This window comes from Dicentrarchus labrax, unplaced genomic scaffold (genome assembly GCF_905237075.1).
Source record: "Dicentrarchus labrax unplaced genomic scaffold, dlabrax2021, whole genome shotgun sequence".
Taxonomy (NCBI): domain Eukaryota; kingdom Metazoa; phylum Chordata; class Actinopteri; family Moronidae; genus Dicentrarchus; species Dicentrarchus labrax.
Genome location: NW_026136707.1, coordinates 5,622,259 through 5,644,368, shown reverse-complemented (window position 1 = coordinate 5,644,368; position 22,110 = coordinate 5,622,259). Strand labels below are relative to the sequence as shown.

General features: G+C 38.8%; 1 protein-coding gene across 1 annotated transcript; it reads left to right on the top strand.

Annotated features, from left to right (window-relative positions):
• Positions 1-346: 346 nt before the first annotated feature.
• Positions 347-21,924, top strand: drd2l (dopamine receptor D2 like). The gene is made up of 8 exons (XM_051407567.1): positions 347-623; positions 10,792-11,190; positions 12,898-13,007; positions 15,598-15,734; positions 18,289-18,506; positions 19,228-19,311; positions 19,397-19,748; positions 20,694-21,924. The coding sequence occupies exons 2-8, from the start codon at positions 10,819-10,821 to the stop codon at positions 20,888-20,890; spliced, it is 1,470 nt and encodes a 489-aa protein (XP_051263527.1). The 5' UTR covers positions 347-623; positions 10,792-10,818; the 3' UTR covers positions 20,891-21,924.
• The last annotated feature ends 186 nt before the right edge of the window (positions 21,925-22,110 follow it).

The window sequence follows — 22,110 nt, the reverse complement described above, 5'->3', positions numbered from 1 at the left end:
TTTGAGCAGTTGCCGGGCAACCAGCAAAGACTCCAGGATGCCTTTGTGCTAAGCTAAGCTAACCAGTTGTTGGCTGTAGCCTTATATTTGACAGATAAGTGTTATTGATCTTCTCATATACCAGAAAGGAAGCAAATAAGTGCACTTCCAAAAATGTAAAACTTCCCCTTTAATACAAATTGAAATAGTGTTTTTTTGGTTTATATATATATATATATATATATATATATATAGGCCTATATAAATATTCATCTCAGCCAATAGCATCACAGTATTTCTGCCCAGTATAAACAACCGAAACTCTGCGTGAGACCCCCTCCTCTCCTCTCCTCCTCTCTCCTCCTCTCTCCTCTCCTCTCTCCTCCTCTCTCCAACTATTTCCATCCTCCTCCTCCTCCTCCGCGGCTGTCTCCCGCCGCGCTGACCCGCTGTCGACCACCGACCAGAGAGAGGCGGGGGACTGTACTAACGTTACCGAGGAGCGGGGACTTAATGGGCGTCTGCGCGGACCGTGCACCGACCGAGGTCAAGGTGGGAGGTTCGGCAGTAAATTGCTCGACTGGACGCTGAAGCCTGACGGAGAGGAGAGCGGACCTGACTGTGAGCAGCTGTACCGGGAGAGGGTAAGTGATTTAAAGGCTTTAAAAAGAGGCTGAAAAACGAGTTTTATTTACTTATTCTGTCTATTGAGATTAAACTCTGTGTGTGTATTCTCTCTGCGGGGAAACTTGTTGCTGTGATTTTCTAACGTTTTAATGAGGGATTTGTACTTTTTCCTGGTGGTTTTGTGGAAGGAAGGACAAGTAAAACAAAAAATAGTTCTTATAGCTAATATAATTGGTCTTTATTTGATATATCTAAGAACGATTTTTGATGTATTTTTGCACTAAAGAACAAGTTCAAGATGTATTGGCATATGTAGGGTACAGTGTTAACAGACTATAAATCCAAAAGTGAAAATAAAATGTATAGTTTATAAAAGCGATCACTGACATATAGTATGAACCATGACAAATATACAGTGTATAACAGATGCCACTGACATATTGTAAGTTTAAAGCTGGTTGACATGACACAGAAAATAAATAGCTTAAATGAAACCATAATAAAACATTTAACTATATTGAGTGATAAATCTGTCCAAAGAACAATTTATTTAATGGTATGGACTGTGCATTTAAAAAAATCTACTATATATAATATATAAAAACTCTTACATTACACTATAGACAGATGTTCAGTAGTGTACAATATGAGTAATACACCCTATTCATCTGTAAAGGTATGTGCAGAGGATTTGTATAGGACACTCCTCAACTCTCCTCAAGGTTCCTTAAAAAGTTCTAATTACTCGGCTTGGTCTGATTACGTCCCTTAAGAGAAACTCCAAATTCTTTAAACTACTCCACAAGCATGCACATTACTCTTTTAAGGACTCTCCTTATTATATTTTCATTTGAGGATAGCCGAGGCTCCAATATAATGACGCATTGATAAAATAAAATAATTTTCCATTTGGGTTGAAGAAACAGATAATATAATACCTTTTTTTTTTTATTATTATTATTTCTCATTTGTGATACCCTCTGGTGGCCAAAAGGCTGCAAAGTGCCATTATGCTTGGTTTGGAGGCATTCTCTCGAGATAATAAAGCTCAGCTGAAGGATGGATTCCCCGAATGGGCTGAAACGTGAGATTTAAAATGGCAAAATCAAACTTTTTGGCAGTGAGACACTGTAACGGATGTAAATAGCTAATTATACTGACTTATTAACTGTGTCCATCTACTGTCTGTGTTACGTGACAAATTGTGACTTCAAGAACTCATTTTGAATCTGTATGAAATTCCCCAACAGCAAAACGGGGGAATTACACTGACTTTGCTCTTATCGATATCACAGTGAAGCCCTTTTTCCTCGGTCGGTGTGCAGCCGTGCATTAGTTTAATCCATGTGGTAGTTTAATTTCACTTGGAACTGACTTCCGAAAGCTGCAGACTCTCACTTTAAATAAAAGATGAAGACGATGCAAAAATTGCTTCTTGAATAAAAGATGTTTGTGGTTGGTTAGGAGCATCACCCCCGGCTGGAGGTCTCCTTGTGTGACTCTGTGTTGAAAGGACTCCCTATCACTCTCTAAACTGTTAATCAATCAGGAGCTCAGATCACAGCAGAGAATCTGATGCCTTGTATCATGTCACACAGTGGATCCTCACCCCCTTTCTGCAGTCCTCTCTGGATAGTATTTATCTCTTTGATCATTTCTTTGGCAGATTGCTTATTGCAGGAGAGGTTTAGATGGAGCTCATCTTGATCATTGTGTGTCTCAATATCGTGCCTGCACTTTACCTTAACAGATGGAACACAAAATCTGTTTCTCCCTTTCACTCTGTTTTACCCAGGATACCTAATGATGTGAAGGTGTGATTATATTCTATTTCTTTTTCCTCTCTTTCTCACTCACTAGAAGCACTGTACGTGCAGTACGAGGTGTCACATCACAAGTATTTTCATAATAATTGGTATCATGGCTCTGCACAGGCTGCTGATTGAATGTATATTACCATATGGGTGACGTGTAGTTTTAGAGCAGTGCAGGGAACAAACACATGATTAGGCAGCTGTAGGTCTGAGTGGCTGCTCTTGATTAGAAATAATCCCTATTGGGTTTTCTTTTAAGAGAACTCATCAGTGTAGTCCATTGCTTGCTTGATTGCTGTACAAACCAGGTGCATTGTCATCTGTCAGAAAAAAAGAAAGATTACTTGTGACTAACATACAGCCCTGTATGCAAAAGTCACTGGTTGCTCATTAAAAACTGGGGAAAAAAGGAACCCGGACAGTTCTGGGTGTGATTGAGAGTAGGAATGGGGGTTGAGAAGTGAAGCAACAGTGAATATTTTCTGCCCCAAACTCAGCAGAGAGCTGATTATACTGCAGCTGAACATACACATCATTCCCAGTGGCTGCGACTCATTCCCGCCTCTCAGTGAAAGAAATGAAAGATTTATTGCAGGCCAGCTCAAAGCCTAAGCGGAACTGGGGCAAAATTTTAAGTCTTCTTTTTTTTTTCTTTTTTTTTCCTTGTTGTTGTTTTTGTTGTTTTTTTCAGTAGAGTTGGGGGCAGACAAGGCCAAGGATGTAATGGACCTGTCAAGTGTCTCCAGAGAGGATCTACAGACGGGGAGAAACAGGAGATTAGACGGGGGGGGAGATAAGAGGAGAGGATGAAGGGACAAAGGCTGATGGATGTTATTGAAGGGAGATTTAGGACAGAAAGGGCATCAGACAACACAGGATTGAGAGGAGTGAGAGGTCACCTCATAATAAAATGAAATAAGACAGGAAACTGTAATGTAATTACACCGCAGGGAAAATAAAAGGTTATTAGTTTTTATATTAATATACATAATACATGATATCAATATAAAATCCAAAAAAACATGTTTATTGTTCTCACATTATATATATTATATCAACAGTAGCATTTAACCTTACCTTAAACTCTCCCTTCTTTACCCTACCCAGCCTCTTCGCTTGTAAAGTAAATTAGAAGACCCAGTATATCTATGTATATAAATACAATAGGCATACACTTTAACAATTTTAAATATATTATGAATTTTTTTTATATATATGTATATAGGAAAAGAGATTTAAAAACAAAACAATGAAAAAAGCACTTGCAATAAATCTAAAGGTATTTTATGAGCCATAAATACTCCCAGTGGTCTCTGAGGATCAGTTTACTCCCCAAGGCACCATGTTTCACAAAATGTCCCCAAATCTTTTCATGAAAATTCAATTTATGCAGTATATATGCATTTATTTTTTTCCTATCAACATACATTGAGTTATATTCTTTATCATTAGTATTATTATTATTATTATTATTATTATTATTATTCAAATAGAGTCCTGTCCAGTGTTTGCTTGCAATATCTCCAAATTAAAACAATTTCCTTTCTCCAAGGAAGATCAGGCCGCAAAATAACAATCTTAGGTTCCATGGGCATACGAATCACCCCCCCAAAAAAAGAAATCTTATTTTGCTACATTCTCAAAATGCAATATATAAATATTCCTTGCAGAAGGCTACACTTACACCAAGCACAGCATTAACAGACTTTTCATTTTCAGACATATTTGTTTCTCTCCAGGAGAGCACAATGTAGCGAAACGATTTTCCAACAAAGGCCATTCTTGTTTCATTATGCATTTTACCCCATCCATTTTTAAATATGTGGGCCAGAAAAACAAATGATGGGCCAGAGGCATAGCCTGAGGCAGCAGTGGGGGCAGATAAGTGAAGACTGTAGATTGAGTGTCGTGTCAATTCTTTGTTTTGAGACAAAGGTCATAATGTAAAAAGTATCATTACTGACTAAAGTAATTGACTTCACGTAACATCAGGAGTATTAGAATATTGGTCTATAGACTGAGAGATTTATCACTTTTAGAGTATTTGTATCATTGGGTTGTTTTTCTTTTTGCATGTTTGTATCCTCACACCTTTCAATCTCTGCTGGTTTATTCTGTAAATACAAAATACAACCTTGTTTTTGCCCTACATTTTATATCTCCTTCCATCATTTCCTGAGCGACGTTATGGCTCTCCGTAGCTCTCAGACTCTAATTAGACTTTGCTCTTCCCATAATAATTGTGAATCTGTTCAAAGTATATTGAGGTTCTAATGAGCAGCAACGCCAAGGGAGCTGCATCAGTATAGCCGCTTCATTTTGTAGCTCAGAAACATCTGGGCTGTGTTCACACTTTGGTAGGTATAGCTTTGACGGCACAGTCTCATTAAACTTTGACAAATGAGCTCAAGCTCTGAAATGCAGATAAAGTATTGTGGGGATGTTAGACATTACATTAGATATTTAATTTTTAGCTGTTACTGTAACTGTCATGGAACAATGAAGTTTTAACAACTCATGTTAGGGTCGTGTGCTTGGATTAAGTTTAGTCAAGTAAAACAATCTTTCATTAACACTTCATTGATAACAAAAACTGGCCCAGCTGCCATCCTATGACTTTCCACCACATTACCTCACTGAGAAAGTTTTGTCTCTTTGTTCATTAAAATTTTAAATCATTAGGCTCATTCCACAAAAGTTTAGGAGACTTGCTTGGAAGCATTGCTCACCCACATTACTCAAAACCTTCTTTTCCATAATGATATGGAATAATGGTATGGGAATAAGTGACATTTGTGGTAATTGGAAGTATGAAAGGTAATATATATATATCTAATAAAGGTAATAAAACTATACAACACAGGGAGAAAATAATTGGGTTTCAAAGTAATACGCTTGAAAGTTACACTTATTGAAGAAGTTGTCAAGCTTGCACTGAGCCATAAAAGTCATCCAGACACAGTAAAAACAACTCCTTAAGCACCAAGTGTGTCCTCACAGTGATGTGATTTAATAAAATATGACCATAAGAATGACATCTTACAGAGAATCAAATGACATTTGTAGCCCTGACCTCAGTGAACCAGTTTCTGCCCTTTGTATGCACACAGTTTAAGACGTGTTTACGCAGTTATGCAGCTTTACTTCGGAGGCCATGTGTTAAATTAAACTGGCTTCTCAGAGCAGGGATCATTACACCCTGTTTTTGTAAAGAAACCAATACATGGATGTTACTGATGGCCTTCCTCCCACAATCAATAAAAAATGCCCATGGTGTGACTGATGATGTGTAGCAGGACATACAAGAGTTAATCAGGGCCAAACAGGAATACCTCTTCATCGTTTGAACCTTTCTTACTCTGTATTCCGCTTGCATATTGCTTTCAGTAGAAATTATTTATTTGGGTGGTTATTCATGAGCAATAAATTCTGTAAGTTCTTATTATTTGAAGGTGTAAGTGATTAGGTAGTGTAGAAAGCAGTTTTGTTGCTCAGATGAATAATGTTTTATAATGAGTCTAATCTCTTATAGAATTAAGATGCTGTAAAATGAATCAGCAATTCCTCATACTTAATAAAATAGGTAATTTGTTAGTCCTTTTTTGAAACTGACCATATAACTGACAAGACCAAACACAACGAACAGTTAATATGAGCATTCTTTGATCTGCAACCTCTGTTTGATTAAGTTTAGGCAACTAAACTTACTTTTAAGACATATGAAAATATTCTTCTTGGTATAATACAATTTGTGTATGGTATGATTTTTACACAAAAACTGTCAATTACCTGGATAAAAATGTAACAAAAAGCACATTCACTTTTTCTCCCTTGTTGAAAAAAACAGATTCTGTGAATATGCGAATGATTTTCATTTCAAACGTTTAACTGTGGGACACACAATGTCTCCTACTTCACTCAAAAAGTCCATTATTAGTGTATGTGCAGTGGCAGAGTAAATGTTTCCACTTACACTTTAGTATAATAGCCAATAATAATTGTTGTGATGTCAATTAATAATCTTTGTACATACGCGTGTTAAACTAAGGTGAGCACAGGGAAACTTTCCTCCTTCAGCAGATGAATGTGAAAACAGTCTTTTCCACTCTGCTTATACATCATTCTGCACTCTGAAGGTCAAACACGCAAGTGAGGTAACAATAAGCAAAACACATTTTTGAGTGGAGGGGGACTTAAAGGTTAGGGGGATATCATAGTTATGGTTAAAAGAAGCCAAAGTTGACTGTCGGTAGGAGACGGGATGCAAACTGTCAGTTGCAGTTTACAGGTGGTGCATTTTCAGTCATCTGGTATTACGTAAATCCACTCCAGGACAATACCACTGAATCTAAGCCTTGGCATTCCCTACAGCATGTTATTATTTTGTCCTTCAACAAAATTAATGCATTTTAGAGGACGTGCTACAGTCATATGAATAGTTTCGACAAACAATAGCAGCTTTTTCACAGCTTGGCTGGCACAAATGCAATGATATACGATGGAAGATGGGGGAAAATGAGGATAATCAAGGTCATTGTAGAGGGATTCATAGGGAGGAATCATTATACATTTCCTCATTCGTTCTTCAGGAATTTCCACTTACTGCTTACTGTGTTGTGTTGCAGTTGTAATGCAAGACAAAGAAAAAGTATGTCACCACAATGTCTATTCAGTAGCTGTCAGTAGCTGGAGATTACAGTATTTTGTTAATTAGGCTTATTAAGAGAATGATCACATTATTAGTAATAGAATATTAGCTCTAAATTTGGCAAGTTTTATTTTAAGAAGCATTTTAGTTTACACATAAGTTTTAATACAATTTAGAAAAAAAAACATTAACTGCTGTGGGCAAAGCATGCCCCAGTACTTTTTGAGGACTTCATCTTCTACTCTGCTGATTACTGCTGACCGCAGCAGCTTTAGTGAAGCACCAACCTGCAGTCTACAGTTTTCCTTCGGCTGGTAATCTGTCTTTAGGGCAAGACTTTAGGTGTTTGTTTGCTTCATTGTTACTGAGCGTGATGAAATGAAATGAGTAAACAGTTCAATGAAATTTGGCTAAAAGTTCTGCTAAAATAAGAAGTGATTCAGTTTGGAGCTGCAACTAACAATTATTTCTATTATCTATTGATCTGTTTGCTTTTTTTTGGTAGTGGTTTTGTACAGTAGCCCTGAGAGCTCAAATCCCTGCAGCTTATGAAAGCGCAAATAGACAAAACACAAACAGCTCAAGAAAACGTCAGTTTGACAAAATATTTGCAACTTTTCGAAAACCTGACCTAATACAGAAATACACTCTGGAAACATCTATGTAACCACCATTCGTTGTGCAAAAAAAAAAAATAAAATGCACACCCCAAATGTCTTTTGTCCTACCAACAGAGGAAAACCCAAGAATATATATTAGCTATTGTATATAAAAAAGAGAAGCTGCTCGAAAATGACAGTGAATCCATTATCACATTTTTGCTTGATTAATTAATCAACTAATTGATCATCAGATCATTGCAGCTCTAATTCAGCTTGGTGCAGATTGTTTGTAATGCTTTTTATTTGTCTTCGCAGTATAGAACACATTTGAACTTTGTTGACCATACTTAAATAATCCTGTGGTTATCTGTGGATTTATGTAAATTCAGATTAAAGCTTTCTATCATTTTCTTTTACAAGATTATGCAGCCTTGGTAGAGCGTGACCCACTCTGAGTTCTTTCTAATTGTTAACATTAGCCATTAGCTGCCCGACCATTTACTCAAGGACTCTTCAGCAGACACACACTTGCCTTTATGGCAGCTTGAAATGAGATTCTCCAGCTGAACGCTGGCCCTGCCCTTCCCTCCTGCACACTGCTGCCCCCTGTAGCGATTGGACTGACCTCTACCATAATAATGATGCAACTGCACATTAAGACCTCAAGTGAGTCAAATCAATATCTAACCGGGTGAAATCCATGCCACTGAGGATAATGTCTTCGTCAGGTGCTATCGGGGTCAACAGGTGGGATAGATTATTGATTTGTCAGGCTCAACTAGTCTTGCATATGTATTGATTAGCAAGATCAGATACTATAAGTATATGAGACAGATGATGCATGTAGGTGGCTCGAGTGGATGGTGTTAGGGCAGTGAAATTCTCACTAAATTCCTTCATGACCTTGGCACCGACAGGAAAGTTCATATAGGAGAGATAGTGCAAGTCATTAGTCCGTTTCAACTTCCTGTCGCTGATAAATATTTGATGCAGTTTTTTGCAATATATTATACAGCCTGGTTGTTGGAGTGTATCAGAACTGAGAGATAAGAGAGGGGAAGAAAAGTTTTCATACACCCTAATCATGTCTCGTCTCTGCAGAATAAACCTTCGATAGCGGGTTACTATGGATGAGTTTTAAGCAGAAGTTTGGACTGCAGAGGATCTATTGAAAATTATGGATTCTTGTGTTTCTCTGTGTCTTCTTCTCTTGCTCTCAGCTGCCTATTTACCTTACTATGAAAATATTTGATGTGTAAGTGTCGCAAAGTAATTCCACAAATTGTAATACTTGTTAAGTTAAGTAAATGAATCTATGTTTGGGACAGGATCGGGTTGTACGACAGATGCTATATAGTAACAATAGAATCAAATATTAAGTGTTAATTAATTAAAACATCCAAATGAACTTTCCAACCACTACAAAATAATCCATTTCCCCACAAGCCATCTGGATGCTTAAACGGTTATATTTCGACAAATGTGGATAAATACACTTTTTCTGCATGACCCTCTCAGGCCGATAAACAAATGAGTGATAGTTTGCCTTCTGCTTTCCTGTTTAGGAAAACTACTCCAACCAATGGCCACATATGAGCTGTAGAATAGAGTGGACTTGAACTTTAATGTCCCAGAGGGACAATTTGGTCATCCAATGAATAATAAACACAAAAGAGCACAGCAATCAATAAAAACAGCAATGACAAAACAAGTACAGAGGGGCACAGGTTAAAGGGGCCCTTTTGAGTTTCTAATAACTAGTGGAGCTAGTTTTCATGAATGGGTCAATATTTTGTTTGCATTGGAGTGGTTTCATGCTATTCTGGTTTTATGTGCCATGTGTTTACTAACTTACTAGGGTGAATGTTTTTACTTTTGTAATTTGAGAAGAGAACAATCATTTATATCAGTGCAGCAACCATCATTTTTGTTTTATTAAATAGGTCAAGGTTTATTTTTGTTTAATTTACAATGAAGTTACAGTTTTATGGTGAATATTTGTATGATTCTAAGAAAATGTCACAGGGCTTCTTTAATGATAACGTCAACACCTATCTATCAGTAGCTCGTCTGTTGGATCGAGCCTTCATTCCCCACGTGCGTCAGTGAGCCTCAGCCGCCCATTACCCTGTCTCCAGTTCACCACTTTTCCTTCCTTGGACCACTTTTGATAGGTACTGACCATGCAGACCGGGAACACCCAACTAGAGCTGCAGTTTTGGAGATGCTCTGACCCAGTCATCTTACAATGTGTCCCTTGTCAAAGTCGCTCAAATCCTCCTTTCTGCTTCTAACACATCAACTCTGATGCTGCTGCCTGATATATCCCACCCACTGACAGGTGCCATGATAAGCAGATAATCAGTGTTATTCACTTCACCTGTCGGTGCTCATAATGTCATGGCTGATCGGTGTATGTTTTCATTAGTGTATAATTTTGGTTAGTGTTTTTGTTACCTTAGAATAACACAGTGGGTCACAGTGATTCTACGGCAGCCCAGAATGGAAAAACGAAACACTGGCTATAGCTAGAGCCCTTCTCATTTTTCATGGGTTTCGCTGCCACCGTAGTTTCTCCTACACATTTCAGTACAGACCCCTGCGGTGTTCAGTTAGATGCAATAAAGGCAACCGCTAGATGCCACTAAATCCTACTGGTCCTTTGAGTCCGTTGTTTGAAGTACTTAAGACCTGAACGTGAATTTAAGTTTTATCTGGTAAACTGATTTTATTTGTACAGACAGTAGTTACTTCCTTTCAGACGTTAAACCACCAGAGGCCGAAAAGAGCCTGGGGAGATCTAAGAGACCTTTTCATCTCTGTTTCAGTCAGTGGTTTAGATAAAATCAGGTGACCTTGACTTTGCGTACTTGTGTGCATATAGGTGAGGTGCAGTATTGTTTGTATGCATTGTCCTGTTTGTCCTTCTAAGTTGTTTCTCAGAGGCGAGACCAATGATGAAATCCCTGCCCTGGTGCTACAATAACCTTTTCTTTTTATAATTCTCTGTTGTCAGACTCAGAAGCCAATCTTTGTTGGATCTATTGTGAAACGCTGAATCGAGTGTGCAGCGAGCCATAAAGGGTCCCAGGGTCATTTTTCTCTTCCTCTCTTTTTTCAGCCTGACCATGTCCACTGGAGCAAGATCATGACTTTACTCAATGAGTCAGACGAGTCCTCCCCTCCCTCCTTCCCTCTCTCCTCCCTTGAGCACAATTTATCCGTCTTCGCCACCCATGGCCCTTCATACTCCCCCATATCCTTCCCCACCTCCTCATCCTTCTCGCTGACGTCCTCCAACTGCACCAGCTCGTCGTCAGCCACCTCTCCTCCGTACAACTTCTACGCCGTGCTGCTGGTGCTGCTGATCTTCTGCGTGGTGTTCGGTAACGTGCTGGTGTGCGTGGCAGTGTCGCGGGAGCGCGCTCTGCAGACCACGACCAACTACCTCATTGTCTCGCTGGCTGTGTCCGACCTGCTGCTGGCCACGCTGGTCATGCCCTGGGGCGTGTACCTGGAGGTGTGTGTGTGTGCGCTCTTGTGTGTGTCTGCATTTCTTTCTGTATTAATATATTGTGTTTCTGTATGGTCAGCGCACTGACTTTTTTCTGTTTTGTAAGCAAAAAAAGGAAAGAAAACAACACTCTCAGCGTGATGCGGTGGAAACTAAAAGGGGATAAAAAAAATGTGTGGGTTATTTGCTTGTTTATCTAAAAGTCATTTTCCACTGAACACATGCAAATCAGATGCAGGAACATCAGACTTCAGAGCAGCCGCAACAGATTTGTATTATGGAAGTTAATTTGATGTAATTGATATTTTAATTAAATTTGTTGAACTCACTATGCTTACTTTCATTACAGATCAATCATTATAGAGCTACAATTCATTTAGTAATCATTAATTGAATTGAATCTGTCGACAGTAAGTGAATTGACTATTTTGATAACTGATTTATTGTTTTAGAAAAAAAATGACAAAGGCTCTCAAATGTGAAGCCTCTTCTCTTTATCACATATGACAGTAAACTGAATATCTTTGGGTATTAGATTGTTGGTGGACTAAAACAAATCTGAATACGTCCTCTTGGCCTGTGGGAAATTATAACAGACATTATTCTCTTTGCTGATATATTAGACAAAGTTATTAATCAGTCGTGAAAATAATCAGCAGGTCAATTATTAATGAACATAACTGGTAGTTGTAGCCCTCTATTGATTAGTCAGAAAATAGTGGAAAGTCAAGTCAGCAGTCAAACACCCAAAGTTATTGAATAATTAACTGAATAATTGTTTCAGAACAGAGCAGTTCTGTAACAACACAGCTTTCCCAAATGCAGAACAGAGAAAGACTTAAAGTCAAAGTGTGAGAAATACAAGAAAACCTGAAAATGTACTGTATCTGACACTATGTTTTGGTTACAGGAAGACATTGCATTTACATACAAGGTTCAATTAACTAATTATCTAACTGAATCCTGCAAAACTGATACTAACAGCCCGTTTTCAGCCTGCATTAGAGTTTATCTGTGCCTGCAACATTGGTGTTGGGTTCTGTGTACTGCAACTCACCATGTCACAATGTCAGTGTCTAAATGGAGAGATTCAGATCGCTCATTCTGTCCAATAAACAGTCCAAAGATAATTACTTTACTATCACATAGGACAATGCAAAGCAGCAAATTATTCTGGCAGATGGAGCAAACGCGCAAGGGTTAATGAAAACGTTGCTCATTAATTTCCTGTTGAATTACTAATAAGGCCATCCTATTAATGTCAATAATCACTGAATCAGTGCTAAAAAATGTATTGAATAAAACATAAAAACCTTGAATAATCATTTCAGTATTTTCAGATAATCACGTCAGATAACTGACAATTACAAACAATGTCTCACAGAAAATGAAAAATTAATTCAAGTGGGCAAAAGAGATGAAAAGACCACCTTTTTTAATGTAACCCAATATCTTTTTCTATTCTGATACTGGAGACAAAATGAAACGTTCACATTCTTTGTGGCTAAATTGGGTCACGTCAGAAGCAAATCATGCACATTAAATATTAACTATACTTTATTAACTGAGTGATCCAGCCTGCTTAATATTAATGCTGCCCCACTGGTGTTACAACTGTTTAAACTGGCCAAAATGTAAAAAAAAAAAAAAAAAATGAAGGAAGAAATGAAAGTCCTTGAAAAAGAATGTCAGTTTGTCTTTGTTTCGTTGAAGGTGGTGGGAGAGTGGCGCTTCAGTCTCATCCACTGTGACATCCTGCTCACCCTGGACGTCATGATGTGCACCGCCAGTATCCTCAACCTCTGTGCCATCAGCATTGACAGGTGGAACTTTACTTTTTACTTTAATCTTTGGTTTACTCTCTCTACTGTGTGTATTTTTTCTTCTTCTTCTCGATGGTTCACCTCTTATTGGATTTTTTAAATCATCATCTTTCTCTCTTTTCTTACAATTTATTTATCTCTCCTGAACTGCCTTTCAGCGAGAGAAGAAGTAGTAGTTGATGATAAATAATTTCACTGTACTTTTTATCCGTAAGGAAGACCAAAATAACAACGATGACAGTGAATCAATATGTCATTTCTTTACTGTGTACTCTCCCCTAACCTCCATCTCGAATGGTACAGGTTTCGCTAAATAAAGAGCTGGCAACACACACGCCTGCAGTAAAAAACACACACACACACACACACACGCACGCACGTCCACTAAAACCTTTAAACATGCATCCATCATCCAGCTGACTCGGAGCAGCAGCACTGTTTGTCTTTCAGCAGGTAATGGCTTCCACTGTGTCTTCTGCAACGTCCTCTGCAGTCATTAGTGTTTGTTCTCTGGATCAAGGAGACTACATGTTCGATGATTTGCTTTTCCACCTGATGCCCTCTCCGAGGGTCCTGGGGGAGGTGACCAGACACCCAGCGGGCAGGTCGTCTGCAGCTGCGTCCGAATTACTCTTTGACAAAGTGACACATTGAGGCTGCACCACTTTGGACTTGTGTAATCTGGCGCAATGGCTGAGGATAAAGTTTAATTGCTTTGTCGAAGCTCCAGACGATGCAGTCAGAAAGATGTTTTGGTGTCATGCCCCAGTAATTTGTGAAACTGTGACTGCAAGGTTAAAGTGCTGACAACTTTAATTTGAGGGTACTTACATCCACATCAGATCAGCAGTGAATGAGTCGTAGCCCTTTTTATAGTCTTTCAATTGTGATTGATAGAAAGTAATTGGATAAATTAGCATAAACCCAAATAAAGACGTGTCTACTGTGTAATTACTGCTGATGATTTTTAGCCATGCTGACAGCATGGCTGTAGGGATCAGTGTCGCTAACTGAGGAACTTTATTGCTAGATTAGATGACTTTTAAGACCCCTCAGCACTAACAACAAATGTACCGACTTCCTCATCTCCTTTGAAGAGAGTCTCCAATATTTCTCAACGAATTTGCTCCTGTGTGACTGTGTCTCTCTGGACTGACGGTGTTCAGGGAGTGGAGGAGAGTGGCAGCACGACCAATCACTGATCCCTATTGTTCTCCTGTTTCTTGGTTTTTGTTCTCAATGATTTCACTTGACTGTTTAAGTTATATTTCTTCTCAAAGTACACAGTGGAGTTCACAAGAGTGAGTTTAATCTGGTTTCTCAGTTCTTTTTATTCATGACACACTAGTTTTTGAAATTAGAGTTAATGATAAACCTGCTTATAGCCAGTTACGTTTAACTCAACCTCATCATTTTATTATTATTATTTTTTTTTAAATCTTGTTTAAATGTAAGTACTTTCAAGCAGTTTTAGCCACTTTCCATTGAAAATATTGGCAACACTGCTAGGGATGGCAATGTCACCCCTCTGGTCCAGACTTAAATATCTCAACAACTATTGGACGGATTGCCATGAAGTGTTTTCGGAGACAGAGATTAATCCTAATGGCTTAAATGAACCCCTGACGTTTCCTCTAGCGCCACCATGAGATTGACATTTGTGGTTTTAAGTGAAATATATCAACAACTATTGGTTGGATTGCCATGATCGTTAAAAATTTCAGTTTGTCCAAACATGCTACTTTGGTTAATCACCCAGAAACTATTGACATTCCCATCAGCCTCAGTTGTTCTTTGTGTTTAGTGCTAATTGACAAATGGTAAACTACAGCTTCACAGAGCTGCAGCATCTCTTTTAGGTATGGCAAGGCAGGGCAATCATGCACAATCTTTGTCATGTTTTACACAAATTCAACATAATAAATATTGTAACTAAATTCAGTTAAAATGCAGTATTGTCCTTCTGTCCTCTAGAAGCCACTGCATACAGCGACACAATAGAAATGTATACATTTAAACCAAAAAAGTCCTAAGACAATTTATTTTCCTGTGTAATTCCTACAGCAGTCTTTCACAGCTGAAATATATTACTTAGGTACTTTTTGTAAAGATTTTTAGAAACACTGAAGTACAGTGCCTCCAACATCCATAGACTGCAGCTTTTACATTTTCACAACTGAAACAACGAAGACTTCCTGGGAATTGAATCTTTTGAAAGCTTAGTTTCCTCAGTAGAGTCTTGCGCAACTGTTTTTTGTCCGTGACCCTTTGCCTGCCATCAGGATTACAGTTGCTCGCTGAAGAAGACCACTCACACCTGCGCTTACAGCCGAACACTCTAATTGCTTCTGACATACTGGCAGATGTGTGTTTTGTGTCCTTGTGGCTATGAAACAGGCAGTGGCAGCTTCTGTCTGTTTGAGGAGAAACTGGGAATTTGTTTCTATGCGCTCTGTATCAAGTGCCTGAGTTTACTTTAAAATATGTGTGGACATGACGATGGGATAATAAAGTCTGAAAATGCACTAACAATCTTTACTCTGCATTGATATGTGTTCAAATTGGAGTGTGTGTGTGTATACTATTGCAGGTACACAGCTGTGGCCATGCCGATGCTCTACAACACCAGATACAGTTCCAGGAGGAGGGTGGCAGTGATGATTGCTGTGGTCTGGTTTCTCTCTTTTGCCATCTCCTGCCCTTTGCTGTTTGGACTCAATAACACAGGTAACAGCTCCATCTGATCCCTCCTCTCAAGTTACTCCCCACTTACTAGTTTAGGTGTTGTTTGCCAGGATGAGGAGTCATCAGTTGATTATAGGAACAAGAAAAAAAGAAAAAAAAAAATTTCTGTTACACTAAATTATGTTATTGTCACAATTGTTTAGCTTTTTTGTTGTTGTATAATACTGGATACTTTCACCTTTCCAGGCCTCAAAAAATCTTTCTAATGAATGAAACGTGCTTTCATCTGTGGTACATAATACCAAAGGTTTCACTCAAATGCTCTAAAATGCAAACCGCCATTAAAGCACATAACAAATACATCCTGGCTCATAAACAGCGTATGAATTGATAATAGAGCGTTACGAGTGAATCGCCATAGCTGCTTCCACCCTGTGAAAGTAACATGTCATCAGTTGTAACCTTCATCTGTTTGTCTGAAAGTTTCAAGCGGTGATACAAGTGAAGCTTGGTTTTTGAGTCTCAAAATCCAACCTTCACTTATTTTATATCTTCTATTATATTTTGTATTTTGTCCCAGTTGGTTCTGTGACCAGTTTTGAAATAACATGACTGGAATTCCATGCTTAGCTGAGGTCACATGATAACAACTGAACAATCTCCACCCACTGTTGAAGGCCACATGGTGTTACTGAGCTCCATAAAATATTCCAGTAAGAGGAGGTGCTGAGAATTTCACTTCTATGGTCAATACTGATCTTTGAAACTCAGATGGGAAGACTTTAAAATGCAGCTTTACTTACTTACTTTACATTCATTTAACTTTATATTTATTGATATTTTGTGTTATATAATACTACATTCTGTTGTCACGCTTCACTGTTGTCTGAGTTGTCATTTATTAAGGGAAAGACTCAACTGAACACTTTGTCGTGCACAAACACAGCCGCTGCAATATCTTGGTCCTTCTGTTCCTGAATTTTAAGATTATTTTTTGGTGAGATAGTAAATAAATCCCATACATCTGCTCAGTCAACAAATGCAGAAAATCAGCACACTTTATACTTTAATACCCATTAGCACACAGACCATTCAGTGACATTCCCATATGTTGTTCTCATCAGACATCACTGTCTGCCCAGCAAACAAGTGGGCACACATGATCCTGAATTCGTTGTTGTCTCACAAAGGCAGCAGGAGCGAAGATGTTGAGCTGCTAACCTCTGCCTGTGAGGAGGGACTTAAGCTTTGAATGTGCTCGCATTGAACTGAAAGGAAGCCACTTGAGAATAAGTGGGAAACATAAAGTAATGTGCGAGTTGACATCCGACAGCCTCAGTTGTCGATCCAAACACAGCAAGATACTGAGTGATGTAAGATCAAACTGAGAAGCTTATTTCACTCTCCTCAGTAATGGGTTGCTCATAGATTACAACACCCTGTATGAGAGATATTTCTTGTGTAGACTTCCATTCACTGTATATGCCAGTGTTTGATCTTAAATGATCAAATTGAATGTAATGGGCATGTAAGTATGTGTTCACTGAAAATCACATGAAATAAGCATTTCAGCTGATGGCAAAATCTAACTACAAGGTCCATTTAGTAGCTGTTCTTGAGCGTTAGAACATATCACATGGTCCTCATCATTTTTAATGGAATAGACCTTTTTCACAGCGGCTGTTGTGACATGAAATAGTAGGGTAAATACAGGTGTTACCAATGATTTTATTAAGGTTCTGTTGCATTCAGGTATAACAAAGTCAGGATTCTGCCATTGTGCATGTTGGCTATCTGGAAAGGCTCTGCTACACTAAATGGAATGGGACCTTAATTAGCATCATTGCAACACCTTTATTTAAACTACTGTCGAAATGGCTGAAAAAGGTCTGTTGTCCATTTTTTCTTGCTACTGTAAGGACTTCTCCTTGTTGTGTCGTTTTGGGCATAACAGCTTAGGTTCAGTCTTGACCATGTTGTAAAAACAATCGCACCACAAGGTCAGCTTTAAACCCAACATGACCAAAAGCCTGCAAAGTAGCCAGAGAAAATGGAAGATTTTGAACATCCACAATTTAATGACAAATGGGCTCCCATCTGCTGATGAAGATCATGTGATTTGTTCTAAAGCTCCATAAAAAGCCAATAAATAGATCTTGTATAGATAGATAGATTATTTTATCAACTGCTGTATTTAAGTATTAATTTAAAACCTCAGCATTTGGGTTGTCTTGTTTTTATAATTCAAGGGAATAAATAGACATTCTGAGAAATACACATATTTGCTTTAGAGTTAGGGGGCGGTTAGCGTAACTTATTAGCATAAAGACTGGAACCAGGGGGACACATTTCACTTGTTTAATCTGTACAAAAACCAGAGCCAAGCTAGACTTTTTTATCCTGCCTCCAGTGATAATTCTAAACTAAGCTAACCATCTTCTGACATCTGACTTTACATATTCCCCAAAATATTTAAAAACAAGATCGTGGGCAGCCATAAAATATGACAAAAAGTGAAATCATGTAATACTCTCTGAAAGGTTCTGTACATAATTAATAATAAAAAGTATTTTCCTCTTTTTCTTCCTTGCATTAGCCAGCCGGGAAGGCACCACGTGTAGCTTTGCCGATCCGGCCTTCGTGGTGTACTCCTCTGTGGCTTCCTTCTACGTTCCCTTCATCGTAACTTTGCTGGTGTATGCGCAGATCTGCGTGGTGCTGCGCAGACGAGGCAGACGCACCGCCCCGCCGCGCAGACACGGCCTGCACACACAAGGCGGGGCTGAGGCAGGAGACGGTCATCGACACAGGAAGGTGGTGGTCACAAATTTGGACTTTAACTGTTGATTCTCAAGCGATGCATTTTATAGACATTGCATATGTTTTCCCTTTTCCCCTCCAGCAAACAATTTGGTGTTAATAGATGTTGACCCACTGGCCTGCAACAACATTGTACCACCAAAAAAAGTTTAGATGAACCCAATAATCCATAACTTCCGTGAGCAAAAATGTCACTTTATAAGTTCCCAAATGTTTAAGGGAATGTTTGCTTTTCCGTTACTATACTATTTATTAAAAATTGTGCTACCTTTTAGACACTGCCGCCATCAAATGTATCAACTTGTTCCAGCTCTTCATTGGAACTAGAGAAACATAGTTTACAATGAGTGAAATAGTCAATTTCAAGAGTCTAGCATTCTATCAAATATCAATCCACCCTGATCAATACATTGGCATGTTCACTGTATTAGCTAATTTAAGCTTTTATCTACAATACACCATCAATACATTTGTTATTGATATTTTTTGTATTATTATTGGCATTAAATGTACATTATTAAATTTTTTAACATTTTATTATCAAAAACCCTAATCAAAAATTTGTGTTATCTGTTTCTGCTTTAAAAACTGATTTTCTGCCAGTGTATTTGAATCAAAAAACATTTTCAGCATCAGCTTTAAAACTCTAGTACTGGCCAGGCCTTCCCAAAGAATATATTTTCTGTTCTCCATGTGTTGCCTCCTTCCCTTTCAGAATAAGTGTACACAACCAGAGGATGTGAAGTTGTGCACCCTGATCCTGAGGCCTGCCACTGCCGGCCCACAGCGCAAGAAAGTGGTGAGTTTGTCCTCAGCACCCCCACCTTTCTTTGTCTCCCAACACTTACCTCACCTCACCTCCTCTCTCCCTCTGTGCATGTCAGACCCTGGTAAAGGAGGCCGTGGTTCATCCCCTCGAAGTCGAGCCGGGTCAGTTCCTGCCTCAGATGGAGCAGAGCCTGGCTCCCCCTCCTGCCCCCCAGGCTTCCCACGCGGGACGGGCCAGGATCTCCCTGGCTATCTCAGTTGGACCTGCCCCGGTTCTTCCCTCAACCGTGACGAGATCGGCCCTGATGCCTCGCCCCCCAACCCTGGAGGACGGCATGAGAGGCCGTGAGGGATGGAGGGAGCGTAGCGGAGGCAGAGAGAGATGGGGGATTACCAAGGAGAGGGTGAGAGGGAGGTTGTCACAGCAGAAGGAGCGGAAGGCAACGCAGATGCTCGCTATTGTGCTCGGTGAGTGGAGGGAAGTACAGACTAAATGATGAGGTGTTGATCTTTTAACCGAAACCGTGTAGCCTGTCTCAACCTGTGTGTGTGTGTGTGTGTGTGTGTGTGTGTGTGTGTGTGTGTGTGTGTGTGTGTGTGTGTGTGTGTGCACACAAAGCTGCCTACTTTGTACTACTGTACTACTGTATACAAACAAACTAGTCTAAATTAATATGTAAGTATTTAGTGTTGCTGTTTTATATTATTATTACTTTTCTACTCACAAATTTCCAATATTATCTTGGTTTGTTGCATAATAAGGTAAACTATGCAAATATAATGACATTACTGTAATTTTTAAGATTCCACCTCATATTACCTTTAATATTTGGAAGGTAATATTTTATATTTGAATATATAGAAAGCAATATAAATACCTGGGTTAAAATCTAAAAAATATCTTTCTTGATAAGTAAACACTGCACTTTAATTCAGTTTTTGTCAAATTCTGAAAATATCTCCTCACAGTCAATTAACTGTCCATTGAAAAAAAATAAAAACAATACTCATGTTCTAGATGGAAGGTTCTGGATGCATATTTGGATGAAACTTTAAGTATTACTTATTTCAGTAACAGACACATTGTTAAATCTTGACATCCATGGCACCAGTTTGTATGGCCTCCATTATTTATGGCTTTTTGTTTGATTGTATTTTTATTTTTTTTACGCCTGCCTCATCTGTTTTGTGATTTATGTGACTTGGCAGTTGTAACGCTGCTATTGATATTGATGAAGTTTTCTGTCTATCTGTGTATTGTTTCAGCAGTTTCATCATTCTGTGCGAATTGCAAATGCAGGAGTTGGCGGGATATGTCATTCATTATATCCCTACACAATTTGTGCCACACACATAGTGCTAAAAACATGCATACACCCATCTTCTAATCTCCTGTCTGTCCCTGTTTCCAAGGTGTGTTCATCATCTGCTGGCTGCCTTTCTTCTTAACACACGTGCTCAAGGCCCACTGCAGGAGCTGCTGTATCTCGCCCTCACTGTACAGCGCTGTCACCTGGCTGGGATACCTCAACAGCGCCGTCAATCCTGTCATCTACACCACTTTCAACATCGAGTTTCGCAAAGCCTTCATCAAGATCCTGCACTGCTGAGAGCTGGAGAGATGAGACGCATCAACTGTCAAGAAAAAAAAAAACAGCCAGGCATTGGTTTAAGATCAGAGGTGAGAGAGTAGAAAGGAGGGGAGAGAGTAAAGATAAAGAATTGGGCTTGTTTTGACACAGAGGAGAAAGGGTGGGGGGTGGTGAGACAGTAGATTGAGTGACTGATGAGTTAAGTGATACAAGCTTCATGGAAAATTTTAAGATAAGGGAAACTGTAACCGGCAGCTCAGACAAGAATGAAGAAAGACAGAAATGACGGCACACAGCGGGAATAAAAACTGTCAAAGGAATTGCTTGACGATCACAAAGAGAGTGTGTGGCAAGTAAAAGACAGCTACAAGAAACACAAACAAGGCTGGAGATAATAATGGAAAAGAAGACATGCGCTGCGTTGTGTACATACAGTCTGAAAAAGGGAATATTTGAGGATTGAATATCTCTCCCCAGCATCTCAAGTGAAAGACTCCACAGATGTGAGACTCCCGGAGACGTGACTGTTTTTCCGATGCTTGAATTGTGTCAGACTTTGGCTTGTATTTTCTTGTAATCTTGACAAACGCCATCTTGTTATTTGCTCGCATGTGCTCGTCTTTCTCAGAGGACTGGAATAAGTCAAGACAAAGAAAAAAAACTCCATCACAGTCCATCACAAAACTTTTATTTTAGCCTCTCATGCCCAAGGCGCGAACATTTTTCACACGTTTTGAAAAACCACTGAAGTTACATCAAGGTAGAATTATTGATCTTGTGATTGAGTGCATCTACGAAATCAACAGACAGCGGAGAGAGCTTTTATCTCATTTAATGTGTACATTTGTCGCTTTAAATGTGTGTTTTATGTGTGCATACATGTAAATACATTTGGTGTTGTAAATAATCGTTTTACTAGGGTAGAAGAGGGATCACAAATATTGTGCAGACAATTGATAAAAAATAATAGTAGTAATAACAATAATAATAAACTTTGTCTTTCATTGCTTTTGTTGTTTTGAAATAAATAATCACCATCATAATGAAATAAAGTGAGAACTTTATTTATCCCAAAGAAGATTTGCCAGGAGTTTGAATGGTCTGTATAATATATATGGAGCTGGAGCCAGGAGACGGTTGGCTTAGTGCATATCATCAATCATAATGACTTGAAACAGGGTACACAGCTAACGTGTAAATTAGTCAGCATTAGAGGTGCCGATAAGCTGATTCTTTTT